The sequence below is a fragment of the Thalassophryne amazonica genome, chromosome 19, assembly GCF_902500255.1.
Source record: "Thalassophryne amazonica chromosome 19, fThaAma1.1, whole genome shotgun sequence".
In the NCBI taxonomy this organism is placed as follows: domain Eukaryota; kingdom Metazoa; phylum Chordata; class Actinopteri; order Batrachoidiformes; family Batrachoididae; genus Thalassophryne; species Thalassophryne amazonica.
This window is the reverse complement of record NC_047121.1, coordinates 30,347,378-30,361,546: the sequence shown is the minus strand read 5'-3', so window position 1 is coordinate 30,361,546 and position 14,169 is coordinate 30,347,378. Positions and strand designations below refer to the sequence as shown.

Sequence of the window (14,169 nt, the reverse complement as noted above, 5' to 3'; positions counted from 1 at the left end):
GGCGTTTGGCACATTGGAGAGGTGTTCTCTTCACGGATGATGCGAAGGAGATGTGTTGCACTGCATGAGGCAAATGGTGGTCACACCAGATACTGACTGGTATCCCCCCCCCAATAAAACAAAACTGCACCTTTCAGAGTGGCCTTTTATTGTGGGCAGTCTAAGGCACACCTGTGCACTAATCATGGTGTCTAATCAGCATCTTGGTATGGCACACCTGTGAGGTGGGATGGATTATCTCAGCACAGGAGAAGTGCTCACTATCTCAGATTTAAACTGGTTTGTGAACAATATTTGAGGGAAATGGTGATATTGTGTATGTGGAAAAAGTTTTAGATCTTTCAGTTCATCTCATACAAAATGGGAGCAAAACCAAAAGTGTTGCGTTTATATTTTTGTTGAGTATATTTAAAATGTTCAAAAATACTTGATTTCAAAACTGTAAATTTAAAAAAATATATTTCTACAAAATCTGAACCATTGGTTCTGGTCAAACCAAATTAAAACAAAACAAAAACTAAGTACTAACTCCCCAACAAACTAACTATAATAATCTCCTTCTCTTCTTTCGACTGCTCCCATTAGGGGTTCAACACCCATCTTCCTCCAGAGGTGGGAGTAAGTCATTGTCAAGTCATCAATCTGCAAGTCCCAAATCAAATCTCAAGTCAGCTTGCAAACAATTGGTGGTCATGAGACTTGACTTGGGACTTGCTGATTCATGACTTAAAAATGACTTGATGGTGACTTACTCCCACCTCTGTTTTCCTTTGTCACACCAACCACCTGCATGTCCTCCCTCAGCAGATTATAAACCTATGTGGCCTCCCTCCTGTCTGGTGGCTCCTTCCTCAACATCCTTCTCCCTGTATAACCTGGATCCCTCCTCTGCACATGTCCAAACAATGCAATTCTTTCTGACCTTTTCTATACTTCTCTATCAGTACTCTCAGAGCAAACATTGCACCCATAGTGCTCTTTTTCAGCATGAAATCATACTGCTGCTCACAGATCTTCACCTCTTTTCTAAGCGAAGCTTCCACTACTCTTTCCCAATAACTACATGCTGTAGCTCACCAACTTTATGCCTCTGTAGTTACTGCAGCTCTGCACTTCACCCTTATTCTTAAAAATCATAGCCAATACACTTCTTCTCTTACCTTCCACGAATTTAAGAAACAATCTGAATAAAAACTCTCCTGCCCTCACTCCTAAACATTTCCATTCCTCCATTGATATGTCATCTGGTCCAACTGCCTTTCCACTCTTCATAGCTGTCCTCACTTCATCCTTACTAAACTACTAACAAAAATAGTAATAAAGAAAATTCAGTGCTTTGACAATCAGCAGATCCCCAATAAAATGGTTCACTTGTTTGCATGAACTAATTTTTAATTCAATTTCCAAAAAGATAATTACCGGTGTCGCAGACTGAACGGTCCGCCCCTAAAAATCAGTCTGCCTTTTGCATCTGCACATGCGTCATTTCAGACCACAGCAGCACGTCTGAGACAGTCTCTTCACCCAAAGCAATCAAATGGATTAATGGGATTATTAACCATCAGATAATAAAGGTAAAACCTCTTAAATCATTCTAAAGTCAGTTTTAAGCAGAAATGAGGCGAAATTCCATGAAACTCTGAAATGTCCATCGCGCAGTGAACACATCAGCTACCAGCTTGTTTAGCCGCGGCGCTCTGATCACTTCTGCTGCCTTTTATGATGAAATAATGCTGAATTTATGTGGCAATTGTGCTGTACAAAGCTTCAGAAATCTATCGCTGAGATAGATGTTGACTGGTGTGCAGTTTGAAGCAGAAACAAGGTCATAATCCATGAACTGCGTCATCAGGGGGAACCGATTTTTAGGGGGACCGTTCGGTTTGCGACACCGGTTTCGATTTCCTGCTAACTAACATTCAAACATAAACAGGTTGTAAATCTAATTTCTTTCAAAGTGGTAACTAAGTTTTTACAAAAATGCAACAGTATATTATGTTATACTGACAAAATGTGGTGGTGGTGGGACAAAAAACTGACACAAGTGAATGTTAAAAAAAAAAAAAAAAAAAAAAAAAAAAAGATCAAATCTTCAGTTATATTGAGCACAACTTTGATCAATTCTTGTTTTAATTTGTTTGATGCAGCCTTACCTTAAGCATTATTATTGCATGTTTCATTTTGTTAACCACACTTTGGTGACTATGTCTCTTTTTTGTAGTCATTTTCTTGCAAATCTTCTTACCGCTTCTTCTGTTCCATTTCTGCAGGTTACCCAGTTGACCGAGTCGTTGCTCAGCTGCACTTTGTAGGTTTCAACCCAGTCCCAGCTGTAATAGCCACCAGTGAGTCAGATCATTGCTTCTACCATTGATCAATATAAAATGTGAAATCCCTAGGAAAAAAAGCTAAACATCATATCCAAAATTAAGAGATCATTTCAAAACAATATATTTATCAGAAAAAACCTATCCCTACTCAGCCCAGTCCAGCCTGTCATCTCTGCTTTCAGAGGGTGGATATTTAAACACTTCAGATTTTGATCCAGATACTACCTGACCTCCAGATGGAATTACGGCCCTGCAAGATGACTCCGGTGAACAATATCAGGTCGATGGCATCCACCTCCAGCCACTGGTCCTGGTCCTTGTACCCTGCACACCATGCACCATCATACAGGTCGCCATCCTCAATGCCAGACTACAATGACATGTCACATGGTTTTGTTTATTTGTTTTTGTCAATTGTAGAATTTTTTAAACAAAAACTTTGCTTAAAAGTTCTGACTCATCATTGAGCATTGTCTGTCATAGTGACCTGATAGTGAGATAAGTGCAGTCAGACTGCAGACTTCAAGCAGGGAGTCGTGTGCGCCATCGGCTCAGCACTGAACCCACTGTTTTACTTTGTAATCAAGCAACTCCATAAAAAATGAGTCTGAACTCTACAGAAAACTCGGATATCAAAGGCAAGAAAACTGATGCACCAGCAGAGGAGAGATAGAGATTATGTGATTGTTCCTCTAAATGGATATCCTTAGTAAAGATAGCTCAAAGAACGAAGGATGGATTATGACAATATTTTGTAGAGAGGTGGACTTTGGCTCAGGAAAAACTTTATTCAATTTTGATGGAAATCAGGATCTATTATCTATTGTCTGAATATCTGTGCTTTATCTGTTTATTTTACCTTTGCCTTATATCATAAAATCAAAATTTTCAACCAATTCAGAAACCGGTTATAGTTTTATATAGGTTAAGCCTTTATAAATCTAATCTAGTACATTCAGTTGGCCCTTTTTCTGAAGCAGTTAATGTCAATGTGCTAAATTTATAGGGTTGTTCCAATCAATTTTTTTTTGCCCCTGATCCTGATCAAGTCATTTCTTATTGAGTATCTCCCGATACAGAGTACCTAATCAATACTTCTCTTTTCCTAGATAATGTACTTGGACACAGCTGCAAGAATGGGAGCTGTGTTTAAAAATACATTCAATTTCATTATTATGATTTTCAAAACTGTATTCGAAGTATGTGTTCAAAAGTGTGTGTGGGGGAGGGGTTTCTGACCCCTCACTCTTTTGGCTACAGGCCTGCACAGTGCCGACAAGATGACAAGCAAAACTTGTGTATTCACATGAAAAGTGCTACCTGACTAGTTGGCAAGAAGTATACGTACATATGAGTTGCATTCAATAAGTTTTGAGACTTTTTTCGTAGGGGCAGTTAAAATCATCCCACACTCTTGTAATTTTGATATGTCATTACCATATGTCTAAGGAGATAATCTACCAATTTTTCTTATTCCAGGTTGAAAGAGACGGCTGTATGTGGACGTTAAGCGGACCCTACTAAATCACGCTCGTCACAGCTGACTTTTTTGCAAAATGCAGTCGGGACGGGGGGACACTTTGGAAGAGTGATACGCTATAAAATTTTGTGTTAAGCTCGGAAAGAACGCTACACATACTTATGAACTGCTTCAGACTGCTTATGGATTAAATTGCATGGGCAGAGCGTCAGTGTTTCGTTGGCACAAAAAGTTTAAGGGTGGCAGAGAGTCTGTGAGAAACGATGAGAGGTGTGGGAGGGGGGGAAGTCAGAACACCGGAGCTGGCAGGGAAAATTCGTACTTTTATGGATGAGGACCGCTGAGTGTCAATAGAGACAATAAGTGTAGAGTTTGAAGCCAGTGTGGGAACTGTGCACACAGTTATTCATGATGAACTGAACATGCCGAAGACTTGTGCAAAGTTCAGGACAATGCACCAGTCCACAACTCCATCCGTGTTTCCAACCATTTGACCAAGATGGACATCAAGACAGTTCCTCACCGTCCCTACAGTCCAGACCTTGCTCCCTGTGACTTTTGGTTGTTCCCCAAGCTCAAGGAAAACCTTAGAGGCAGTCTTTTTGAAACCAGTGAGGAGATGAAAGAGGCTGTGACAAGGGTCGTGGACACGTTCACACCAGAGGACTTCCAGGGGACCTTCCAGAAGTTGTTGGAACGATACAACAAGTGCATTGCATCTGGAGGGGGGTACTTTGAAGGGGACTAGAGTTTCATGCTTGTCCGACGAAAAAAGTGTCCCTACGAAAAAAGTCTCAAAACTTATTGAAGGCACCTCGTATGAACAATCCATCAGAAACTGACTTGGTGCATATGTTAAGTGAAACAGAGCATAAATATGCTTTTAAACTGTGTACCACATCACTGTTGATGAGTGAGCAGAAAGCACTGATAGAAAGGTGACTGTTAGCTCCACTGGCACTGAGCTTATGAAGGAGAGCGAGACAGAACGTGGACTGATCTGTGTGAGACTCATGTTTAATATATGTGACACTGATCAATCAAAGAATACCTTGACAGAGGACGATACCGATCACTGTTATTGAAGCAAAACATTCCTATAATGTTTTATTTTTACTAATTACAAAGTAAGGAAAAATATCAAACATTTACTGCTTTTCAAGAGTCAGAATGAACTATAAAAGTATTTTAGAAAAAAGCTAAATAATCCGTTGAGAAAATATTAAAAAAATCATTGCAGGCCCACAGTATTTGCATATATTTATAGTCATCTGAGAAACCTCAGCAGGAGCTATTTGGTGCATTTATACATCAAACAATATGAGCACAGCAGAAGCAACATGTGTGGGGCAACTGATGCTTTAGTTCTTCTGGGTTTTTAGCTTTTGAAAAGACTCTGATCCACGATGATGACGAGTCAGACCTGAATATTCAGCCGTCCCCTGTGAGGGCCCAGACCGCTCCGCTGGTAGGAAGAAGCTTGGATCTGGCTGTCATCAACTCGCAGGGACTCCAGGCCCAGAGGAGGACAGTCTGCAGGACAGAACAAACCAACCAACCAAAAAGATCAAATCTGCTTCAGGACTGTGCCTGTGTGGAGATGCAGATCTCTGCAGGAGCAGGTCTGAGCAGGCGGCTGAGGGTTAAACTCTCTGCTTATGCTGAGTAAGCTCATGTAATATGAGTCTTCATGTTCCCCACTTATTTGGAATTCCCAATTTTTGTCAGTTCACTGGAGGTTTGGATACCTCCTCCTCCTTCTGTTGTCTGGCAGAAAGAAGCAAATATGGACTGCAGATAAGTGAATCCATGGAGAGTTTGGATGAAATTCGAGACAAGTTGAAGGCCAACAGAGGGAGAGAGTGGAAAAGTGGAATATTTAACAGAGCAGGGAGGACAAGCGCTGCAGCTGTAGGGTATGTTCTGTCCCTGGTCCCATCAATCACAACTAGTTTTGTTCACTTTCAGCTCATCCTAAGGCCTGTTTCCAGTCTAACATCTATAAATCAAAGAAATGTACTTGCTTTAATATTATCTATCCACATGAAACCAAGATATGGAGCATAATTAATTTAAGATAATGTGGATTTGATTTGGTTTTTCCACCTTATTTCGAATAGGCACCAACAAATCATTGGGATTTCTGTAAAGAAAATATGGCAAGTACTACAATGTTTAAACTCATCATGAATATGTTAAATCAACAACTTGATTCAAAGCTCAACTCAAATATAAATCACAAGCACTTTGAAAACTCATTATTATAAAGGCACTTGTTTTCAGCAATCTAATACAGGTACAGGTAAACCCTGTTAAGGGCCCCTTCACACATCGTACGACTAAGTGCAAATCAGAGCAAATCACGGCGGAACAGCTCGTATGAGCGAACCAAGAAAACATTGAACTGACGGGCAGGCGTGCACAATGCCGCTGTGACCGTTTCCTGTACGTGGGAACATAGTGCGAGCAGCTGCATCATGTGTAACCACATCACACAGCTGCTGTGAAAATAAAAAAAAATACATGCCACCCACAGGATTCAAACCTGCACTTTCCAAAAGCTCTGACTGCCAACCAGAAACTTTACCACTGAGCTACTACCATTGTTGTCCTGTAAAAGGTGCAGTAAAATGCATGATATCAAGAAGGACATTGACATAAAAAAAACCCACACACACCATAAAAAAAACACCGAATTTTTGCTGAATCCCTCTTATCAAGCAGAGAATACAAGTATGATGAAATGCATTTATATAGCGCTTTTCCATGTGCATCAGACACTCAAAGCACTTTACAATTATGCCTCACATTCACACAGACACACTTACACACCGATGTCAAGATGCTGCCATGCAAGGCGCTCACTACACACTGGGTGCAACTTGGGGATTAAGGACCTTGCCCAAGGGGCCTTTGTGATTTTCTGTTCAGGGTGGGATTTAAACAGAGAATCCTCTGGTTTGACGTCCAACGCTTAACCAGGAGACTATCTCCATATATATAAAAAAAATGAAGTTATAAACAGCCATTGCAACAACAAAATAAAAATAAAATAAAACACACACACAGCTGCTATATCAAGAGCAACAACAAAAAGGCATGTCGGACAGACTGAATGCATATTTTGGGTAAAAAGTTGGAGTGGAACAATGCATGACATGGTATTGTGGCATCTGTATCAAATTATATCACTGATATCATTTGCGGAAATGAGTATCATGACAGCATGAAAAGTCAACAACTGCATGGAAGAAATAATGATCTCTTGCAAAAGAATCATAAATGATTTATAAAATACATAAATACAAAAAAATAACATCAAAGATGAGAATACGTATATACTTCAGAATTTCTTTAAAGTTAAAACATTTACCACAGATTAATTTCTGCATAATTCATGTGAACAGTGACATAATTATGTATAACAAACTGAAATAAGCACATGTTTATGTCTATCGTATTGTGTAAAAACACACATTTTCTGTCCACAGAACAACAACTGACCACTGAATGCTCGTACGCGTTGTCTTAAAAATCAGCAGTGAAAAATACAGAATACATTATGCTCAAGAATTAACAGGAAGATCAATTACAGTCTAGTGCAACACTGTGTGTGTGTGTGTGTGTGTGTGTGTGTGTGTGTGTGTGTGTGTGTGTGTGTGTGTGTGTGTGTGTGTGTGTGTGTGTGTGTGTGTGTTACAGAACTGGGAAGTAATATTCTGAGAAAATTCTGAATTTAACAGAAATTAAAGGCATAAATGTATGAGGAAAAAAAACCCAGACAAATATTTTTTGGTGCATCTTTGACAACCAAAGATACTCATCACACCAAAGACGGCACCAGTAAAGTATGAACCGTCTGTTCCTCTGTAGACGACCCATGATCACAAATGTACAGTCATGAAATCAATCATCTCCACATCTGCTGGCGGTGTGTCCAGCCAGCCCCACGCGTGTGTCTTGTGGACAGCACACCGCAGGACAGACACTGCGTCATGTGGAACAGAGCTCATGTGGGTGACATGACATTCAGATCGCCTGCAGCATGTTATGATCTGATTGTCCATTTCACCTGGGGTAGCCTGTCAATGTGCACGCCATGCACACACTTGCTGCAGCCCATTACAACAGTGACATGTGTTTTTACGTATGTCCACGTGAGGACAGCAAGCAGACACACGTGAATCACAGTGGACAGTTGTTAGTTCATGTCCGTCATATATACACTCAACAAAAATATAAACGCAACACTTTTGGTTTTGCTCCCATTTTGTATGAGATGAACTCAAAGATCTAAAACTTTTTCCACATACACAATATCACCATTTCCCTCAAATATTGTTCACAAACCAGTCTAAATCTGTGATAGTGAGCACTTCTCCTTTGCTGAGATAATCCATCCCACCTCACAGGTGTGCCATATCAAGATGCTGATTAGACACCACGATTAGTGCACAGGTGTGCCTTAGACTGCCCACAATAAAAGGCCACTCTGAAAGGTGCAGTTTTGTTTTATTGGGGGGGATACCAGTCAGTATCTGGTGTGACCACCATTTGCCTCATGCAGTGCAACACATCTCCTTCGCATAGAGTTGATCAGGTTGTCAATTGTGGCCTGTGGAATGTTGGTCCACTCCTCTTCAATGGCTGTGCGAAGTTGCTGGATATTGGCAGGAACTGGTACACGCTGTCGTATACGCCGGTCCAGAGCATCCCAAACATGCTCAATGGGTGACATGTCCGGTGAGTATGCCGGCCATGCAAGAACTGGGACATTTTCAGCTTCCAAGAATTGTGTACAGATCCTTGCAACATGGGGCCGTGCATTATCCTGCTGCAACATGACGTGATGTTCTTGGATGTATGGCACAACAATGGGCCTCAGGATCTCGTCACGGTATCTCTGTGCATTCAAAATGCCATCAATAAAATGCACCTGTGTTCTTCGTCCATAACAGACGCCTGCCCATACCATAACCCCACCGCCACCATGGGCCACTCGATCCACAACACTGACATCAGAAAACCGCTCACCCACACGACGCCACACACGCTGTCTGCCATCTGCCCTGAACAGTGTGAACCGGGATTCATCCGTGAAGAGAACACCTCTCCAACGTGCCAAATGCCAGCGAATGTGAGCATTTGCCCTCTCAAGTCGGTTACAACGACAAACCGATGACCCCGATGAGGACGACGAGCATGCAGATGAGCTTCCCTGAGACGGTTTCTGACAGTTTGTGCAGAAATTCTTTGGTTATGCAAACCGATCAGCAGCTGTCCGAGTGGCTGGTCTCAGACGATCTTGGAGGTGAACATGCTGGATGTGGAGGTCCTGGGCTGGTGTGGTTACACGTGGTCTGCGGTTGTGAGGCTGGTTGGATGTACTGCCAAATTCTCTGAAACGCCTTTGGAGACGGCTTATGGTACAGAAATGAACATTCAATACACGAGCAACAGCTCTGGTTGACATTCCTGCTGTCAGCATGCCAACTGCACGCTCCCTCAAATCTTGCGACATCTGTGGCATTGTGCTGTGTGATAAAACTGCATCTTTCAGAGTGGCCTTTTATTGTGGGCAGTCTAAGGCACACCTGTGCACTAATCATGGTGTCTAATCAGCATCTTGATATGGCACACCTGTGAGGTGGGATGGATTATCTCAGCAAAGGAGAAGTGCTCACTATCACAGATTTAGACTGGTTTGTGAACAATATTTGAGGGAAATGGTGATATTGTGTATGTGGAAAAAGTTTTAGATCTTTGAGTTCATCTCATACAAAATGGGAGCAAAACCAAAAGTGTTGCGTTTATATTTTTGTTGAGTGAACGGTAAGGAGTCCAACATAGAGAAATACTGGATGAAGAAAAGTTATATTGGACGAGGCGTAGCCGATACACACGTACACACATACACTTTCACCAGCCACTTTATGAGGTACTCCTGTTCAACTGCTTGTTGACACCAATAGCTAATCAGCGTTGTTGTGAGTGGCAGTTGTGTGTATGACATGTCAGAGGTCACACAAGAATGGGCAGACTGGTTGAATGGGTGACTGTGTGATGATGTCATGTCAATATGGACCGACATTTCTGAGGACTGTTTCCAACACCTTGTTAAATCTGTGACATGAAGAACTGAGGCAGTTCTGAAGGCAAACAGGGTCCAACCCGGTACTAGCAAAGTGTACCTAATAAAGTGGGTGGTGAGTGTGTATACAAATAAATTTTAGATAGTTGTTTCAAATAAATAAAGATGGCAATAAGTAAAAAAAATGCACTCAGTTACATAACTCCAACAGAGTATTATGAAATACATAAATATCAACCCATTTTCTGTGCCTGCTCACTCCATTTAAGGTCATAGGGAGGGGTGGGGGGTGGAGTCTATCCCAGCAGTCAGAGAGCGTGAGGTGGGGTTCTCCCTCAACAGGACGCCACATATGGACAAACAAACACATTCACACGCACACCTACGGACAACTTAAAGTTTTCAATCCACCTAACCTTCATGTCTTTGGATGTCACCTGGAGACGACCCACGCAAACACGGGGAGAACATGCAAACTCCACACAGAAAGGCCATAGGTGGGAATCGATCCTATAACCTTCTTGCTGTGAGGCAACAGTGCTAACCACTAATCCATCGTGCTTTCCGAAATAAATAAATATGTAATATATGATGTGGTGGTCTAGTGGTTAAGTGCTGGGCCTCAGACCAGAGGATCCTCGGTTCAAACCCCAGCCTGACCGAAAAATCATTAAGCGCCCTTGGGCAAGGTGCTTAATCCCGGAGTCACACACAGTGCAGATGGGCTCAGTGGGCGTGTCTCACATCAACCAGGAGGAACTGAGATATGGACATCCGTGACATATGTCACACTGGTCTAAAATGAGCCATTTCTGCTTTAGTTTTACAAAGAACAGAGCTGTTTTGACAAAGAAGTCTAAGATTTGAAGGAGGTTTAACATGAAAACTCAAACATATCTATAAAAATGAAAAACGTCAACTTTAAGTTATGTATTCAAGAAGAAAAAGAAAACATTGCCTTGTTAAAGCTTCTCAAATATGACGACATGGTTCTATGTCTCTTTATTTTTATTATGACACGACTTCTTAATATTTGTTCCACTTAGTCTTTTTTTTTTTCCTCTCTTTCTTATGATATAATCAAACATTCATCAGCTGTGAAAATAACCACTAATTTCAGTCTCGGTTTGCAACTCAAGACTCTTTGTCTTGTTGCACATTAATAACTTTGTGTGTGTTTTTTGTCCTACCCGGCTGATTTTTGCGGGTTGTTTCTCCTTCCTGAGCCTGGCGGTTCGGCTCTCTGCTGCCGTGGGGTTCTGGTGGTGCCTTCGTGGGCCCGCGGCTCTGGTGGAGCAGCTCCACGGAGGCGGACGCGGTGCCGCTGAACGTCGTGTTGCTGGAGGCTGCCGGGGAGCTTTGAGTCGGTGGTTCGGTTCCGTTCGAAGCTCCCAGCAGGAGCAGCGCGGCGACGGCAGCCCACGCGCGCGCGCACTTCAACATGCTGCTGTTCTTTGTCTGCGAGGGGGAAAAACACGACGAGCACTTTTTAACGAGGAGGTGACAGTCAGAACCTCCATCCACAACTCTTCTCCTCCTCCTCCTCCTCAAGCCCACCTCCCCCTAAAAGCAGCAAGCCCAGTTATTGACAACTGGAGGCCCGCGGGCCGGATGAGGCCCTTATAGTTCACCTACATGGTCCAAATTGCCATCGAATAAAAAAAAAATTAACTAGGAAAAACAATGTATTCTTTTGTTGTTAACATCCACCAGAGAGTGTTAAATAGTTGACCAAGACAAGCTTGGAAAACAGCTGTTTTGGCAATTACATTTACCAATACAGTCACTTGCCCAGTTCCGAATCATTGCTGGTTCCTGGTCACTGCTGTAGTATTTGTGCCGCCGTTTCTCGTAATCAGCGCGAATAAGCTAATACTTGGTACCAATGGAAAGACTAGGGTTTTGTCTACAAATGACCACAAGCTCACCCAGATCCAGCCATCTTTGTGATCAGCAGAGCAATCAAAACATCTGGTGTCTGCGGTGTGCGCGCTTTTTCTGACTCACTCATTCCTGCAAGTTTGAAAGTAATGATCTCTAAGACGTAGCAAAGGTGAGTTAGCCATTCAGTGCTTTTGGTTCTCGAGTGGGAAAGTACTTACTTGGGTAGAAAACGTCAGTGTGTTATGTCTTGCTGTTTAATTGCTGCACACATATATCTCTGACGCAAAAATTTGCCGGTTGTGGATCACTGAATTTGCCGGTTGTGGATCACTGAAGCAGCAGCCTCGTGTCTGTATTGTGAGCCATGTGTACTTTGGGGGTCATCTCAACATCACGAATGGGCATGAATGTGGGGGCTTTTACTTTTTAATTCAGGAGAAATCTCACCTCCACACTTCATTTTTTTGCTTGTAAAAACGTATAACAGTGCCTTTCACAGTACGCTTTTACTAAGTAAATTCTCATTTAATAAGTATAATTTATATCATTTTGTGTTCAAAGCACATTCTCGGGCACAGTGTGTATCATTCTGCATTAGAAGGGCTCCAGCCAGATGCCAGGAATGCCCCCAAAGTGACACAGAGTGGCGCGATCCAGAACTGGGCAAAGTGATCCATTTCCGGCAAATATTTGCACCACACATAATGTGGCTTCACACTTTAAGTAGAAGGGCTACCCCATCCAGACTTCTTCAGCTAGATAACATCCAAATACCCAATACAACAATACCCAATTGAAGGACATTCAGTTGCATTATGGCTCCGTATAGCGGGACTTTTAAAAGGTGATCCGGAACTGGGCAACTGTCTGTACATTAAAGGTATACTGTTAAATACTATACAATTATAGACTTTTGATTTCAGGATACCCCTGATTATGCGGACCTGGTCAGGATGGGGTTCACTGAGGCCGTTGCCAAAGTGAATCACAAGTACACCGAAATCAAAAGTCTATAACTGCTTTATTATATGGTAAACAAGAAAATTGGGAGTTTGTCAAACATACTAAAACTGAAAAATCACTCTAAAGTTTCAACTCTTTATTATTACTGTCATACTGCACCAAGTGACATCCCATCGATTGACTGGAGATGCCTGTTAAGTCCGAGTCATCGGGCTTGTTTTCTTATAAAGTTCACCATTCGCCTGTCTAGCTTCCGCGTAAAATCGACCGAGTACTCTGTCATAAGTTTCAAAGCTGGGCGCATGTCCCTTTTCAGTGACGTACTTGCGAAACAGGTTGGCTGCTGACTGTGTATTTCTGCAGGTGTTCTTCCCATCTTTTTCCTGTAAAATTCGTTTTAAGTCAGCATCGTTAACAGATGCAAACCTGTCTTCTGCCATCTTGTCAACAAACTGACAGCCAAAGTAGGCGTTGTATCGCATTATGATAGACAGCGTCGCTCGATTAGCTAGCGCTACGCTGCACGCGAGGTGTACTCGTTTTGCACGCGCGGTAAACTCGGCCTGTGGTACAGCTCAGAAAGTGGCGAATGGGCCAATCAGAAGTTGGCAAAATCCCATACCATATAATAAAGTGAGTTGTTACCTATGTCAGATTTCTAAGCAACAGAACGGGTCTCTGCCTCAACTTTATCTAAATTTTGATTCTGTGAGTGAAGCTTTTAGGGCTAGCAGCCGACGATCACCTTAGTAATTTCTGTGTTTCCCTGTTGATGAATTATACCTTTGTCAGGTTTGCTTTTATTTCTTTGTTTTGGTTTGTTGGTTCTGTTACTTTGTGTTATGTTTAGTCTCTTGCTGGGGTTTTTCCTGCTTGGGTTTATCTGTCCCTTTCTCTCTTGTTTGTCTCTGCTGACTCTTGGTGGTGGGTCTTTCCCTCTCTCTGGCCACACCCTCACACCTGCTCTCAATTTGCACCTCATCACCTGGGTGTTTATAAGATCCTCATTTTGCCTTGCTCCCTCGCCAGATTGATGCACCTAGTGCCTTCTCTCTAGCTCTGTTTTGTGTATTCTCGACCTGCTTGCCTCACATGTGTTAGGACTACCTGCCTGTATCCTCGACCACACCTTTGCCTGATGTTCTTGGTTTTGTTACTCTTGTTGGACTGTCTCACTGTGTACCGGACAGGCCCACTGACGGCGTGGGTGACCCCTGTCTGTGGTGCTGAGGCCTGTGTGGACTTCTCATCATCCTTATATTATTATGTTGTTTGATTTTCTATTTCCTGTTTTTCCACCTTTGGAAAACTTTGCAAAACCTTGTAGTTGTTAGAAGGGCCTAAGCAGTGTGTCACCTCTTTGAGTCTGGTCTGCTTGAGGTTTATTCCTCAATATCATCACAGGGAGTTTTTCCTTACCA

General features: G+C 42.3%; 1 protein-coding gene across 1 annotated transcript in view; it reads right to left on the bottom strand.

Annotated features, from left to right (window-relative positions):
- cpxm1a (carboxypeptidase X (M14 family), member 1a) overlaps positions 1-11,460 on the bottom strand; it is a 29,628-nt gene extending 18,168 nt beyond the window's left edge. The window contains exons 1-4 of the mRNA XM_034160021.1: positions 11,092-11,460; positions 5,234-5,343; positions 2,561-2,700; positions 2,246-2,330 (exon numbers count right to left, since the gene is read on the bottom strand). Of these exons, the coding sequence (XP_034015912.1) occupies positions 2,246-2,330; positions 2,561-2,700; positions 5,234-5,343; positions 11,092-11,344 (588 nt within the window). The 5' untranslated portion in view covers positions 11,345-11,460. The remainder of the gene's footprint in view (positions 1-2,245; positions 2,331-2,560; positions 2,701-5,233; positions 5,344-11,091) is intronic.
- Between the last annotated feature and the right edge of the window lie 2,709 nt (positions 11,461-14,169).